Below are 14,511 nucleotides of genomic sequence, written 5' to 3'. Positions count from 1 at the left end.
ACAACAGTGAGAGTGAGCTCATTTGGCAATTTTTTTTCATTTCTGCACTTCTAACATGCAGTAATTCCCAGGCAGCCCTGGTGTTTCTCTGAGGAATTATTAAGCCTGTAGGTGCTGCACCAATGCCTTGAGCCCTGTTGGTCTTACTTTCTTGCAGGCTTGGATTTGAGTCTGACACATTGCCTGGACAGTGGAGTCTGCAGAGCAGCACTGAGGTTGGATAACACGGTATTCCCATGGAATTGATGGCAGTGTTAGGCACTGAACTGCTTAAATCCATTTAAAAAATGAAATTAAGAACATTTCATCCTTGTCTTTAATGACTGCTTTTTGTTTTTCCCTGGTAGGACACTCCAGCTCCCTGTGCTTCAGTTGTCACCTCGTGTGTATTTTGGATTTCCTTGCCCAGTGGAAGCAGCATTGAGTGCCTGAGGCTCTAGTTGAAGTAAAAGGTAATAGATGAGTTAAAAGAAGGATTTTATTTTAAAATCACCACACAAGAGTTTGTGCTGGCTGATCTTATCCTTGTCGTTGATGCCTTTGACTTAATATTTCTTATGAGAACCTCTGATGAGTCAGGCCTGCAGTTCCAGAGGGTGCAGCAGTTTTTGAACTCTGCATTTAATTTTTCAGAAATCTGTAGCTTTGTCTCACAGAGCATTTTCATAGGAGTAGGCAGTGAAGAGCAGAGCTATTTAACCAGTGGTAAACCAACACTTGAGCCTGACTTCTCTCTTGGCAAAGCATTACAAATGCCAGAGCTGCTGCAGCAATGCTGTCGGAGCTCTGTGGGAGGAAGCTGTGGCTGGAGAGCAAATTTTCTGTACTACTGATTTAGTGGTGATTTCATGGAGGCTGCTGTAACTTGAGCTGATGTGCCAAATGACAGTTTTTGAAGTGGCTTCTTTTGTGGCTGGTTCTGCTAATCCTCGAATGCTGCCAAAAGTGGATCTGCATTTGCTCCATGGAAATGGTGCCAAATGAAATCACTGCTGTAAAGGAATTGGCCCTTCAGTGGGCAAACAGCTCAGGGCTCACTTTGTACGTGAAAGAATGGAATGTAATGCTCACTAGATTTTTTTTTTTTAATGTATTTTAACCTATATTTGCACTCAGGAGCTCTTCTCTGCCTGTTCTCATCCCTGAGGGCTTCCTCCAGGAGGTGACAGGGCAGACAGTGAAGGTTCACGTGGTGGGATCAGGCAGGGTCAGTGCCGTGGGATCAGGCAGGGTCAGTGCCATGGGATCAGGCAGGGTCAGTGCCATGGGATCAGGCAGGGTCAGTGCCGTGGGATCAGGCAGGGTCGGTGCCGTGGGATCAGGCAGGGTCGGTGCCGTGGGATCAGGCAGGGTCGGTGCCATGGGATCAGGCAGGGTCAGTGCCATGGGATCAGGCAGGGTCAGTGCCATGGGATCAGGCAGGGTCGGTGCCGTGGGATCAGGCAGGGTCGGTGCTGTGGGATCAGGCAGGGTCAGTGCCATGGGATCAGGCAGGGTCAGTGCCATGGGATCAGGCCACCTGCCTTGCTGCAGCCCAAACCCTTGTGGCAAAGCACCCCTCTCTTACAGCTCCAGTGAGGAGAACCACGGCTCTCCACAGTTTTGTGCTTCCTATGAGCTCCTGAGCTGAGCTGAGTCAGCAGGGCCGGTGAGACAGTTTTGTGAGGGAGAACAACTCATCATCTTTTTCAGGTTGCTCTTCCTGAGCTGGGACAGACCATCTGACTCACTTTAACATCTTGTTTGAGCTTCTGAGAAAATGTTTCCCTCTCTCCAAGGAAAACACTTCCGTGGAGCTATTTATATCTTTAGAAGGTGAAAGAAAAGATGTGCAGAGGAGAGGAAACCACAGGGAGTGGCCCTGTATAATCCCCTGGTTCAGCGAGTGCTGAAGTGGCTTGTGTCAACCATTGGCAGTGGTGGTGATGTCGAAGCCCTCAGGATACAAATGTTTTCCTGCTTGTTGGGGTTTGCTGACCCCACCTGAAAAGGTCAGTAGATGTTGTTTCTGCCTTCGGGATAAACACACCCCCAGGCAGTGATCCTTTTCCATTAAAAATGAAGGCTATGAGGCTGGAATTGCACCTGCTGGGTGTCACCACTATGTGACGTTTCTGCAGAGGTGTCTGAAATTGGGTCCATTGGGGAGGAATTCTTCCCCTGGCTCCAGCAAGGAGCTTGGTCCCCCTGTTCCTCTTGGGAAATGTGTACTTTTCTAGTACCACTGATTCATCCAAACAAGAAACCAGTCAGGAATTTAAGGGACAAAGCTGAAAGCTTTATGTTTATGAATAAAAATGTGCTGTTTCTAGTGTCTTTTAACATAAGAACCAGAAACAGCTAGTTCAGTTTGTTGTTTAGTAAACAACTAGGCTTTCAGTGCAAAAAAATAGTGTAAAAAAGTATTATATAGTAAAAAGAGAATCCAGTGACATTGGTTTTATTTAATTTATTTTAATTAAGTTCCAGGTTGTGTCCATTCCAGGTTCTATCCAAAGGTAATGAGAGGAAAGGAGTAAAATCATTCATCTGCTAAGTAGCAAATACATCATTCATCCTTTTCAGTATTAAAATATGAGTTAAAATATTAATAAATATCTATATAAACGATATAATTGCTTAAATAGATTTATAAAAATAGATTAGATATAAATTTATAAATAAAATTCACTAGTAGAGAGAGAAGTAAAAATCTACTGACAATCAACTTTTGAAAAAAACCCTGCAAGGTAAAATATAAATAACATTAAAGTTATGATTTCCTGTTTGCTTATTTATGTCAGGATTGATTAATTAAATTATCCTGACTCACATTAGTCCATCCTTTTTACATGCTGTTGCAAATAGGATAGTATAAATAGTTTTATAATAAATAATATAACTTAAGACATTCATCCTTTAAGTTAAACTAGATTACATAGTTATATAGAGTAGCAAGTATTTTATCAATGTTGTTTCTGGCAAACTGATCCCATAACCACTGACAGGTCACATTTAGCCAGGTCTCCAGTGCCTTTTCATCCCGGCGTATTAAATTGCTGCTTCAGAGTACATTTCTCTCGTATTCTGCACAATTTGTTTGTATTTGTTTAAAAACAACCAGATGTAGCTCATTGTGTCTGCCAATTCCCCGGGCAGGCCCTGGCTGAGGTGCACCCGCGGCAGGTCCCTGGTCCTGCAGGTGTAAAATGCAGCTCCTTCGCTCAGGGTGGAGTTCAGCTGATTGAGATTGGCGGCGACAACATCGCGGGCAGTCGTGTTACAGATTGTTTCCATGTCGCTCCCCAGCGTTTGCAGGATGTCGTAAATGTGGTGCAGAGCACAGCAGTTGGCATGGAAAGCTGGGCAATCAGGTATTCTCTCCACCATGTCTCTGACTTTGGTCTTATTCAGCAGCTGGGTCTCACCTTCAAGTGCTGGAAGGACGCAAGCTTCCTGTGAGGGAGGGAGAGCAGAGGGAAGTTATTAATCCCTTGGTTTCCATTTCTCACTTGGGTACACTGGGGTTTTTGGTTGTGGTTCAATAGCTGTACCAACACCTACACCCCTTTGATCAAGCAGGTATTGCACGCTGTCTGTGGCTGTCAGTGTGCAGTTCCTTTCCTTGTGCCCTGCTTGTCTCATTTTCAGCTTTTCTAAGTATTGGTTTTTATTCTTTGCTGTGTGGGCAAAATTTCCTTAAGCTGGAGATCTGGTTTGGCCTGAGTGTGTTCTCATCTCTTTTGGCAGAGATGGTTTTAATTTCAGCAGTGAATTCAGAGGAAATGTCAATGTTGATTTTTATCAACACACTCTTGGAAATGCAATCCCAGGAACTGTAATTTGTCTGAGCCATTGACACTTGGGTTCAGTGCATGTTTTACCATCTCCAGGGAGAGGATGGGTGAGCAGGAGTTTTGGCTGAAGTGCTCAAGAACTAGGATCAGATTGAAGAGCAAGGTAATTCTTGCCATGTTTCCAATGATCTCACTGGATTCCTCCAAAAAGATGCCTCCTCCAAGCCTAGCATGACTCTGGAGACTGAGAAGGAGCACTGGAGGCAAAGTCAGCCATTCTGCAGCTGCTCTGGCCATTGCTCCAACTCTGCCCTCAAATAATGCAATATCAGTGCTTTTCTTCTTGCATGGAATACAGAGAAGAGACTATTTTAGCTTCTAACCTAAATATTTCTTTTCTGATGGTCTTCCATCAGAAGACCATGGTCTTTTATAATAAGAGATTTCTCCACAGACACAGACACAGCACATGCAAAATGGTACTTACATAGTATCCCAGTAACTCAGTGGCTCTCTTTTCTATCACTGCTACCAAGGGTTTTATCTCAGTGGGAAAACGCTTCTGCCTCTGTCCTGTAGTCATTTTACTTTCTTTTGATCTCTCTGTTGGTGCTGAGGAGCCCAAAGGAACCAGTAAACAGAAGAGGAAGATGGCAAAGCTGTTGATTTCTGCATTCAGACAGAGAGTCAAAAGGAAAAAGAAAAGGAAGAATACAATGATGGGTCTGAACCCTCCGCAGAATTTTTTGCAAAACTCTCTGGGTTTGTGCAGCATGATACATTTTCAAAGCATGAAGTTCCTGAGCTAGTGATGAACATCAACCAGTGCACCTCAACAACGTGGAGCAAGGGTAAGGCAGACCCACCTGCTCGGCGTTCCATGGTGGGCCGGGAGAGCTGCTGGCTGGGAGCTGGCGCTGGAGCTGCTGGTGCCTGCAGTGCTGGGTTGGGCCCAGCCAGGCTGCATTTAAGCACCTCGGAGTCCTGCGTCAGTGGCTCCCCCACAGGATTTTTTTTTTTTTTTTTTTGCCGGTGATAGTTCGGGGTTTTTTTCCCTTTTCGAAAGATTACATCAAAAGTTGGTTCGAGTGAGTCTTTGCTGATTGTGATCTAGGTGCAGTTTCCATAGACATAGGTGGTGTCCTGTGTCGTCTGTCTGATGAGGAGTTTGGGATGCTTGGCTTAGCCATCCCATCAAAATCCTTGGGCTCTCCAAAATGTAGGAGTTAGGATATAAACTCTGTTGTGCTTTTGATATAGACATGGTTGGGGCTTGCAAGCACATTATTGTTGCCCAAAGCCAGCGACCTTCTCCTGCAGGGTCACTGTAAGAGTGGGCCAATGCAGGGAGTGAAAAAGCCACAGGAGGCTTGTGTGCAAGGTGGGTCAGGCCTCCAGTTCAGTGTATAAATCCTTTTGCTGCATGTCTGGAAGACCCTTCCCCAAGGTGGGGTCCTCTCATGTAACCCAGCAGAGGATGCCCAGGATCACGCCTCCCCATCCCTGTCACCCATCTTTCTAACTCCCTTGAGGGATGCTGTACTTCCCACCTCTGTCATTAAAGGTGTGGTGAAAGGTGATCATAAGTTCAAAAATGAGTGTGTGTCAAGTAATCAGTTCTGGTTTCCATGTGAAACAGTCCTTTCTGAAAATAAAAAGCTTGGTGCGTGCATGAACTCCTCCGAAGTGACTGGAACCGGTTCAAGGACTGTTCTCTGGGATGAACTGATTCCCAAGGCTTGAAATGGGAAAGGACGTTTCCCCTGTACAACTCTGCACTCAGGTCCCACCAACCTGTAACTTCAGCCCTTGGTTGTTTGCTTGAGGCCACATCAAAGGAGAGTCCCAAACTGAAGGTGGTTCTGAGGGAGCACTGAGAGCCAAGCAGAGGCAGCCACCTAGGAAGCTTTTCTTCTTGCACAACCCTATTCCCAGGTGCTAAATAATCCAAAGAAAGAGATGAGTTACCGTGGCCTGTGCATGGGGCAGCACACAGTACAGCAGAGTGCTGAGGGAGAGCTAGAAAAGGACAGTTCTAGAAGGTATTTAATTTATTTGAGATTTTTATTATTATTTGGGGGTAAAATGAGGGAGAAAGAGAGATGTTTCTTTGTGCAGGGCATTCTTTAGGAACATCCCTACAAAGACAGTCGTGGGTGCAGACGGCTCCTTTCAGGTAGAAGGATGATCTTGGAGAGTTGCTTGTTTGGAAGCACCAAAAAAGCAGAGAGATGCAGCCAGCCAGTGCCCCACAGGAAGATGAGTGGAAGGTGCACGAGCTTGTACATCAAGAGGTCATTGGGCACTGCCAGTCCCCTTCCAGCTCTCCCAGATGAGTATAGCCAGGGAGGACGGACAAGGAAGCTGGTCTTCCTCTGAGAGCAGGAATATCTCTTTGTGCAGCACTGAAGGCAATGGGGGCAGTTATTTTAAATAGTGATACAAATGAAAGAAGCAGCACTTTTACATCCCTGCTTTTCCACAAAACACAGTTCAACTGCTGCTAATGGTCTTTCAGAGATATTTAGATTTGACTTCGTCTTCTCCTAAGCTGAGGACAGCAGGTTGCCTGGTTGTTCCACTCCAGGCAATGCCACCATCTCTTAGCCTGTGTGTGCTCTGTTCATCCTTTCCTGTCCATACACGGCTGTGATAAGCTGCTGAGCTGATAAGGCAACAGGTCAGCATCCGTCCTGTAAAACCCCACCTGAGAAGTTCAGCTTTCCATCACGCAACCATGAGACATCACATAAAATCTGCAAGTCATTTGGTGAAGTTCTGCTGACACATGCTGCTGTCAGCTCCCTAAAATGGATTTTGTAGCCGTTGCCTCAACACCTATCACCGGAAAAAGGAAATCAATCTCAGAGCACGGAGACCTGATGCTGACCTGAGACAGCTGTGACTTTTGTTCCTGAGCTCACCTATTTTTTTCCAAGTGTGGGAGCTGGTATTTTCAACTGTGAACTTTGTTTTCTGATGGCCTTATGTGGCTGTGATGTCAGTGCCCTCCACATGAGTGAAGAGCTGGGCTTTCACAACTGACTGGGAACCTCCCTGTTTCTTCCCCAGAACCTGAGTGACTCTCAGGATATAGGTAAGTGAAATGGCAAATGCCATGTCACAGTTCCTTGGCCAGGGAAGAAGGCTGCTGATGTACCCTGCAAGCACTGCACAAGGCCCCTGGTTGGGAGCAGCCCCTAGAACCTGGGGAAGATCTGGAAAACCAGGGATTTATTCCCAGCCTGGTGAGCTCAGTGCTGTCCCAGGCTCGCTCCACGCTCAGCTTGGAGAGTTTGTTTGGTGCTCGGTTCCATGGCATCCGCGTCACCACCATCTCCTAGCGACAGGGAACAAGTCCCTGAGGCAGGAATTCCCAGTCAGGCTGGGCTGGATGGCAGCACCCGGCTGCTGCAGCCTCTCGGCTGCTTTTCAGGAGTACCTGCAGCACCTGGCGCTGCAGGACTTCCCCTGTGGCCTTGGCAGCTGGGTAGGGACAGGGTGGCACAGCCATGGGACGTGGCACAGGGCCTGTGGGCTGCAGGGCTGTCACTGCCTCTCTCCTCTCTGCAGAACAAATCCTGCCTCAGTGGCCACAGGAGCCCCCACAGGGTCCAGCCCAGGCAGGAGGAGGCTGTGCTGGACGAGGAGACCCCTGAGGCGCTGCTGGAGCTGCTGAGGGACCAGCACAGCCCCTGGGCACTGCCCCAGGACTGCAGTCCCCAGGACCAGCTCCTGAAGGAGATGGCTGTGCTGGCACCAGAGCTCGTCCATGGCTCCAAAGTCTACCAGGTCCTCAAGTCCCTGCGGATGGTTGACAAGGGAGTAAGTGCAGGTGCTTGTGCCTGTAAAGGTGTAGGCCAGGAAACCATGTCTGCCTGCTGGGAGGGAAAACGTCCTGGGAAAAAGGACACCTTCCCCATCCCACGGTCTTCCCAGATGCCACTGTTGCTGCTGGGGTAGAGGTACTCCCCCCACCCTCCCCAGGATGTTGTGCTAATCCGGATTACACGTATGTCATCTGGATCAACGCATGTCTGTGTCTCCTTGGCCATGAGGTGACTCAGGAACATGTTGACCAAACCCAGCTCTTTGCAGGTGGAGGAGGTCGATGAGGGTGTGTTGCAGTTCCAGCAGCTGGAGGAGCTCATCCTCAGTGCCAACCAGATCAGCAGGATCACCTCGGCCAACCTGCCCCGGACACTGAAGGTGAGTGAGCAGCATCTCATGCAGGATGGGGAAGGAGGTCCCATCTGGGAACACAGTGCAAGCCAAACAGCTCTAGGGGTGCCAGGAACAGCTCATTGCAAAGGTGTCTGTTGGTTCCTCTGTCCTGGGCAGGTCCTGGAGCTCTGCTGCAACACTGTGTGTGATCTGGAGGACCTGTGCTCTCAGCCTCCTCCAGAGCTCCAGCACTTGGGGCTGGGACACAACAGGCTGTGCGGCCCTTCCCAGGACAAGTTCCTCACTGAGGATTTCTGGTAATGCCATAGACTGTGGGCTCCTGAAAGGGAGGTGGGCAGATGTGGACAGGTGACCTCAAGCCATCAAGGTGGCCTTGGGAAGGTGCAGCCCTTCAGCAGGGTCATTGCTTTGCTCTGTCCACTCCCTGTGCAGAGCGGTCTGTGTCTGCTCTCACATGCTCAGTGGTTGTCTTGGTCCATGGCCAAGGTGTGGAATGGGGAGATCACCTGGAAAACAGCCTTGACACCCTGCCCACCACATTTCCCATTTCCTGGGCAGCTTCCTTTTTCCATGTCCTCCCCAAAGCCCTTGCTGAGACTCTGCCCAGGGAAAAATCTAAAGCTTAGGCTGCATCACCAGATAATGCAGTGGGGTCATTAATGTTTCCTTGACATGTTTTTGAGTGGTGGGGGAGGCTAGCAATGGACCATGTGGCTCAGGAATTTGGAATTGGCCTCTTGGGATTGTACCATTGGATTCCCCAGTTTGACCCTGTTTGCGCTGAGGAAACACCATTTTTGTTTCTGTTTTTGCCCCAGGGCAGTAGCTTCCTATCCTCAGATAGGTGCTTGTTGCCTTACCTTCTTCCCTGGGTTCTCTCCTTAGGCCAAACCTTATCTCCCTTGACCTGAGCTTTAACAACCTCACGGATCTGCTGGGGCTGGTCTCCCAACTGTCCAGTCTGCAGAAGCTCCGCATCCTGGTGCTCCAAGGGAACCCCCTGGCTTTCATCCCCACCTACAGAGGCTTCCTCGTGGACAGCCTGTCCAAGCTGTCCATCCTCGATGACATCTACATAGGGCCTGATGAGAGGCAGCAGTTCCATGGCTTGGCGAGGCAGCCAGGTGAGCCCTCACCTTTGAACCTGACCCTGGCATTCAGGAGGGGGTTTCATCGTGGTTGAGCTCAGGGTCCTCAGGGCAAACTCTGCCTTCCTTGTTGCCTCTCCTCAAATGGAGATCCTTCTCTGTGCCTTTCTACCCTGCTAGTACAAGTGGGGAGACAGGCAGAGGGCCCTGCAGTGGTATAATTACAGTTGAGGTAGGTTTAGCCTTAGTCAGGCCCAAGAAAAGGCCACCCTAGTCCTAGAACTGCCTCTGCGTCCCAGCCTGCCCCCAGCTTTGCTTCCCAGACACCATCTGGTTTCAGACCCTGTGCTTCTCTCTGGAGCTGGTGAAAGAGGAACATCTGTATTGGGGAAGGTGGTCTGTGGTGCTGCGCTGTCTGCACGCAGCGGTGCCACCTCTGCAGTGTGGCACATCCCCGACGGGGACTGGAGCAGGGGGCTGGGGACACCCGGCTGGGAAGCCCCTCTTGACGGCCCTTACTCAGTGAGTTTGTGTGCTGGATGTGCTCTTTGGAGACTAAAATGTTAACCAGGGAAGCAGAGCAGCCAAGCCAGGAGGTGTTTGCATAGCTTTGGAGTGACCCCATGTGGCAGTGGCTTGTCAGAGCGTTAGCACAGGGTGGCACGGAGGGGACACTGTGACTGAGAGGTTTCTGCTTGCTCTTTTCCTTCCTCACTCTGGAAAGAACGTGCTGCAGCTCCATGGCAAGATTGTCTCTCTTTTAGAACTAAGCAGGAGTGAAGCTCGAGTGGTTGTGACTGTTGGGGAGATGAAGGGAGTCCCTGATCCCAGTGCTCTCCAGCAGCTGGATGTTGACTCCGAGGCCCCAGTGATCACCTGCAGCTACTTTGTCACCTACGAGTTTGCAGAGGGAGAGGAGGAGTCTGAGGAGGGAGAGGAGCTCAAGGATGAGAGCAACACTGAGGTTGGTCCTTAATTGTGCTCCTGAAAGCAAACAGGCCCAGGAGGTCACAGCAAGGGAGAATCCGTCTCCAGGCTATGGAGTGATGGATGTGGCAGGGGCAGCAGCAGTACTGGGGACAGCATTCCCATGGGGCTGCATCTGGCAGGACAAGTCCCTGCTGCCCATGTTCCCTGTCCCTCTTGGGGAGCCCAGAGCTCTGCACATGGGAATGCTCTCATAGCCCCCCTCCTGCTGTCTGTGGCAGACCCCTTCCCTGGCACTGGTGCACTTTTTTCCCATGAGGGAGGGCTGGGGAATGGGATTTCAGGGGCAGCTGTCCCCTGGTCCCAGTGCAAACAAAACCAGACAAGAGATCCCTCTCTGTCCCAGGTAACAAAAACCCACCAGAGTTCCATGGTGACCATGCTGGATGTGGACAGCTCTGCTCAGGACACAGGAGAAACAAAGAACCAGCAGGACCCTGCAGCCATGGAGGAGCCAAAGGCTCGCTCTGGTAATGAGGAATTGTAAATCCCCTGTCCCAGCACTCAGGGCAAGTTTATGGCTCTTCCTGACATGTGGTGGCATCAGCACGTCCCTCGCAGTGTCAGCTTGGGACTGATGGATAATGAACTGGCACCAGTCGAAGGAAAGGTCTCCTCAGAACTTTTTTGTGTCCCTACACAGCAAAGGTGTTTGCCACCCCTGGAAAGCCCTGGGCAGACACCATCGACTGCAGCTACACAAAGGAGCACATTGCCAAGGACTTGGTGGGGCTGAAGTCCTACCTGGCAGCTGGAACAATTGTGTCGGTTGTGGAGGAGAAGGTGAGTGTGTGGCAGAGCTGGATGAAGGGGAAAGTGCTGCTGGGAGGCCCAGCAGTGGTATCATGTTCCCTCTGGGAGGCAGGCTGGGATGGCAGTGACCCTGCAGCAGCAGCTCCTCTCTCCGGGCAGGTGCTCTCATGGCCTGTAGATGCTGACCCAGAAGAAAACTCAGTCATGAATAAGAAGGAAAGACAGGACAGTGCCAAGGTAGGGTGCTAGGAGAGAACAATGGCCAAATTATATCTGAGTTGCAAAAATGGTGATGGGAGAACAAGGGCCCTCCTCCTGGATTAATTTGGTGTGTCAGAGAGTCATCCCTCCATCCCAGACCTCTCCCAAAGTCCCCCCTTGCCAAGGGAGGAAGGCAGTAGCTGTTTACACACATCTTGGCCTGGATGCAGCAGTGGGCAAGGGGCTGGGTTGGGGTTGCTTCTCTCTGATAAAGGGACTCCATCCCTCTGCTGAGGCCTGTCCCTGTGCTGGTGCCTTGCAGCCTCCTGCCTCCAGGGACAAGAAAAAGAAGCAGCAGCAGCAGCTGCCACGTGAACTCCGCAGTGACCCTCCCATTCTGAGCACCCTGGGCACCACCAGGGTGACCTTGGAGGCCCTGCTGGCCACTGAGGACCTGGTGGCAACTGTGTGTGACTTTGGGATCCTGATCACTGAGAAACCACCAGAATCACCAGTTCCAGAGGAGAAGGTAAGGAACATGTCCTTGGACAGGGGAATGAGGCAGGGCTGCCAGGGATGGGCAGTGCTGCAGGCTGAGGTTCAACATGTCCTGCCCTGCAGCCTGCTCTGTCCTTACTGGCCTGGGCATCCCATCCATCCATCCATCCATCCATCCCTCAGTTCTCCCCTCCCTAAAATAGGGCTGAAATAGCCCTGCCTAACTACCATCCATCCCTGCTGGCATGGTTATTTAACTGATATTAGCAAGCAATACTGCTGCTTTTTATGGGCTTAGGAAAATATATGAGTTTATTTTTCCATTTGAGAATGTGAAAGCAACCACTCGTGCTTCCTCTGGTGCTCTCTTTCAGCATGGCAGCACATACCAGCTGTGCCAACAGTTTCTATTTCCTGGATTCTCTTCTCAGAGCAGCCACTCTGCTGTGCTCCTGCTCCCCCTCACCTCTTTCCTCTGCCCTGTATATCCCAGTGACAGCACCCCAATGGTGATGGCTATCACAGGACTGAATAAGGGCACTGGATTTCAGCACAGCCTAACTGTGGAAATGTCTCTCTCCACAGGATGAGAAAAAAGGCAAAGACAAGAACAAAAAACCAAAAGAAGAAGGTAGGGCCGGCCAGAAAACCCTGATGTCTCCCAAAGGTGATGGAGCCTTGAGCTGGTGGGGGAGAGGGTGGTGTGTGTGAGAGCAAACAGGAGCAGTGCCCAGCCAGAGGCAGCCATAGGGCACAGCCACCCTGGCAGGAGCAGGGACTTAGATCCTGAGCCTCAGGCTGTGGATGCAGACATTGACTGTGTCAGGATGGACACACGCCTGGACACCTTATGAATCAGTGTCTGAACAAGGACCAAGGCTGGGCTGCTGGCTGCCCTGGGAGAGACACACACCCACCAGCACCGTGTGCCAGGGGAGAAGGGCACAGCAGATTTCTGGGTGAGAAATGTGCTGCCCTCTGTGTTGGCTGCCAAATGGGGACAGTGTGAGGGCTGGCGTGGGCAGCAGGGGGAGGGCTGCCTGGGACACATGATAAGCTCCTCATCCATTTCCAACTCACATCTCAAAGCACATTGCAGAGGGGATTATTGTTCTTCCTGGCTTGGAGATGAGCTGCACAGAGAGCCCCAGGTGTCCCATGGCAGGGCTGGGAACAGACCCCAGTCTGCTGTTACCCATGAAGGGACCACCCCGACCCCAACGGGTGTCCCCTTCCTCCCCATACAGAGCTCACAGGCTGCTCAGCCAGCAGTGTTGCTTAATCCACTGGAGACAAAACTCACCCTGCCTCTTGCAGGTTATTTTTCCTTGGTTTTGACTGCAAAAATAGCAGTGACAGCACATCGGAGGGGTAATGCAAGAGCAGGAGGAAGTGGGGGAGGGAAGGGGTGGTCAGGACATGCTGAAAAGCTGCTGCTCATGGGTCAGTGAGAGCGTGGAGAGGGCCAGGCCTCCCCAGCACCACTCAGAGCTACCAAAGGAGCTCTGTTTCCCTGCTCTGGCATCAGATTTAAGAGTGCAATTAACCCCTTTCCCAAGAGCTTTAGGCTGATTTCTGTGCCCCATCACCCACAGCAAGGTCCCCATCTTTGGGGAAGATCTCAGAGCCCTGTAGTGTCTGCACTAGAGGAAGCCTGTGGCCTTCCCAGCTACCTGAAAAGAAGAAAACTCCTTGAATTATTGTTCCCCACAAGATATATATTTGCAATATACACTCAGACTGTTGCTGAAGCAGAGAAGGCAGCTGCTGTCGAACAGCTGAAGCTCAGCACTGGTGTTTCTTCCTTCCTCCACCCCAGTCCTGCAGTCAGTAGGAGGTTTTCCTTTCAGCTTGAACGAGGGTGAACCCTTTCTGTGGGGGTTGTGTGGCCGGAGATGGTGTTGGATGCACAGAAGCTGACACAGGAAGCCCAGAGCGATTAGAGGCTCCTGCTTAATTTGGTGTCCCCGTCTGCCTGTGCAGATGGAGGCCGGTTGGCTGCACTGCAGGGCCACCAAGTGCATGTTTCAAAGTGTGAATGCAAAATTCACAGTGCCTAAAAATGAGCTGCCCCCCCCCAGCTTGCTACACCCCGTGTGCTGTGGCCACGTGCTCCGATGAGACTCACAGGAGCGCCCCGATTGCGGCTGGGGTGGGCAGCTCGAGCACCTCTGCACATCCTGGATGTGTCTGCACCTCCTGCCTGCTCTGTGAGTCACCAGGTTGCACCGTGGCTCATCCCCTGGACACCACGTACCACCCTGGAGCGGCAGCAGTGGCCACACTCCGAGGGACGGGGACGGCTCCCAGCCCCATGTCCAGCAAGCTGTGCAGGGACCAGCTCTCTCCCAGCCGGGAGCTGAGGCTGATTTGCATCCCGCAGTCAGCAAATGCACACAAATAATAAGTCCTCTCAGAGGAATTGGGATCACTTCCAGACGGCTCAAAGAGGAAAGGCAGCGAGCTTTGTCTCAAGTGAACAATTTGCCCAGACATTGAAGGATGTCTTCAGAAGTAGTCTCACGTACGTCTCGTTTTACCTCGCACTCGATTTTCTGGGATCCTTGAAATTGTTTATTTCTGCATCTTTCTTTTGTCCTAGGGGAATTTAACAACAAATAAGTAGCTTGCACCCAGATCAGTTGCCTGCCTAAAGATGCTTTTTGGGCTTCTTACCCGAAGTCATATTCAAATAGATTTCCCTTAAGTGCTGACACCAGGGGCAGTCCCCCTGCATGCCGCTGCTTTCAGGGTGATTTACTATCTCAAGACAGTGACAGATTTACTTCTTTCCACAGGAAAAGGAAAAAACAAAGACACTGCTGAGCTGGAGGAAGGCCAAGAGCTCCAGCCGGTGCCACTGACAGTTCAATTCCAGATGCAGCTGCTTCGGTGGCCCTTGGCAGTCAGTGCCCAGAGCCAGGAGGACGAGGCCGTGGCAGAGGAGAAAACCCAGTAACGTGTCCATAGCCGGGTGAGAAATAAACTACACGGGAACGCTACGTGGATCCTGGTTGAGCCGA

General features: G+C 50.8%; 1 protein-coding gene across 3 annotated transcripts; it reads left to right on the top strand.

Annotated features, from left to right (window-relative positions):
• Positions 1 to 1,707: 1,707 nt before the first annotated feature.
• On the top strand, positions 1,708 to 14,496 carry LRRC43 (leucine rich repeat containing 43). 3 transcript variants are annotated; one of them, XM_064675047.1, is made up of 12 exons: positions 1,708 to 1,991; positions 7,350 to 7,601; positions 7,875 to 7,985; positions 8,118 to 8,257; positions 8,847 to 9,085; positions 9,814 to 10,013; positions 10,383 to 10,506; positions 10,680 to 10,819; positions 10,949 to 11,026; positions 11,313 to 11,519; positions 12,074 to 12,119; positions 14,287 to 14,496. In XM_064675047.1, the coding sequence occupies exons 1-12, from the start codon at positions 1,926 to 1,928 to the stop codon at positions 14,445 to 14,447; spliced, it is 1,764 nt and encodes a 587-aa protein (XP_064531117.1). In that variant the 5' UTR covers positions 1,708 to 1,925; the 3' UTR covers positions 14,448 to 14,496. The 3 variants fall into 3 exon arrangements, with proteins under 3 accessions (XP_064531117.1, XP_064531115.1, XP_064531116.1); XM_064675045.1 differs by lacking the exon at positions 1,708 to 1,991 and adding an exon at positions 5,389 to 7,266; XM_064675046.1 differs by lacking the exons at positions 1,708 to 1,991; positions 10,949 to 11,026 and adding an exon at positions 5,389 to 7,266.
• The last annotated feature ends 15 nt before the right edge of the window (positions 14,497 to 14,511 follow it).

The sequence above is a fragment of the Pseudopipra pipra genome, chromosome 18 (assembly GCF_036250125.1).
Source record: "Pseudopipra pipra isolate bDixPip1 chromosome 18, bDixPip1.hap1, whole genome shotgun sequence".
Lineage (NCBI taxonomy): Eukaryota > Metazoa > Chordata > Aves > Passeriformes > Pipridae > Pseudopipra > Pseudopipra pipra.
Note: the sequence above shows the minus strand (reverse complement) of the source record. Positions and strands in the feature narration are given on the sequence as shown.

Bases quoted from the DNA above. Each gene is read 5' to 3' on its own strand.
- LRRC43 (XM_064675045.1), top strand. From the start codon at position 6,883: ATGGCAAATGCCATGTCACAGTTCCTTGGCCAGGGAAGAAGGCTGCTG. The intron at 7,986-8,117 runs GTGAGTGAGCAG...TGTCCTGGGCAG, and splicing joins ACCTGCCCCGGACACTGAAG to GTCCTGGAGCTCTGCTGCAA. The intron at 8,258-8,846 runs GTAATGCCATAG...TTCTCTCCTTAG, and splicing joins TTCCTCACTGAGGATTTCTG to GCCAAACCTTATCTCCCTTG.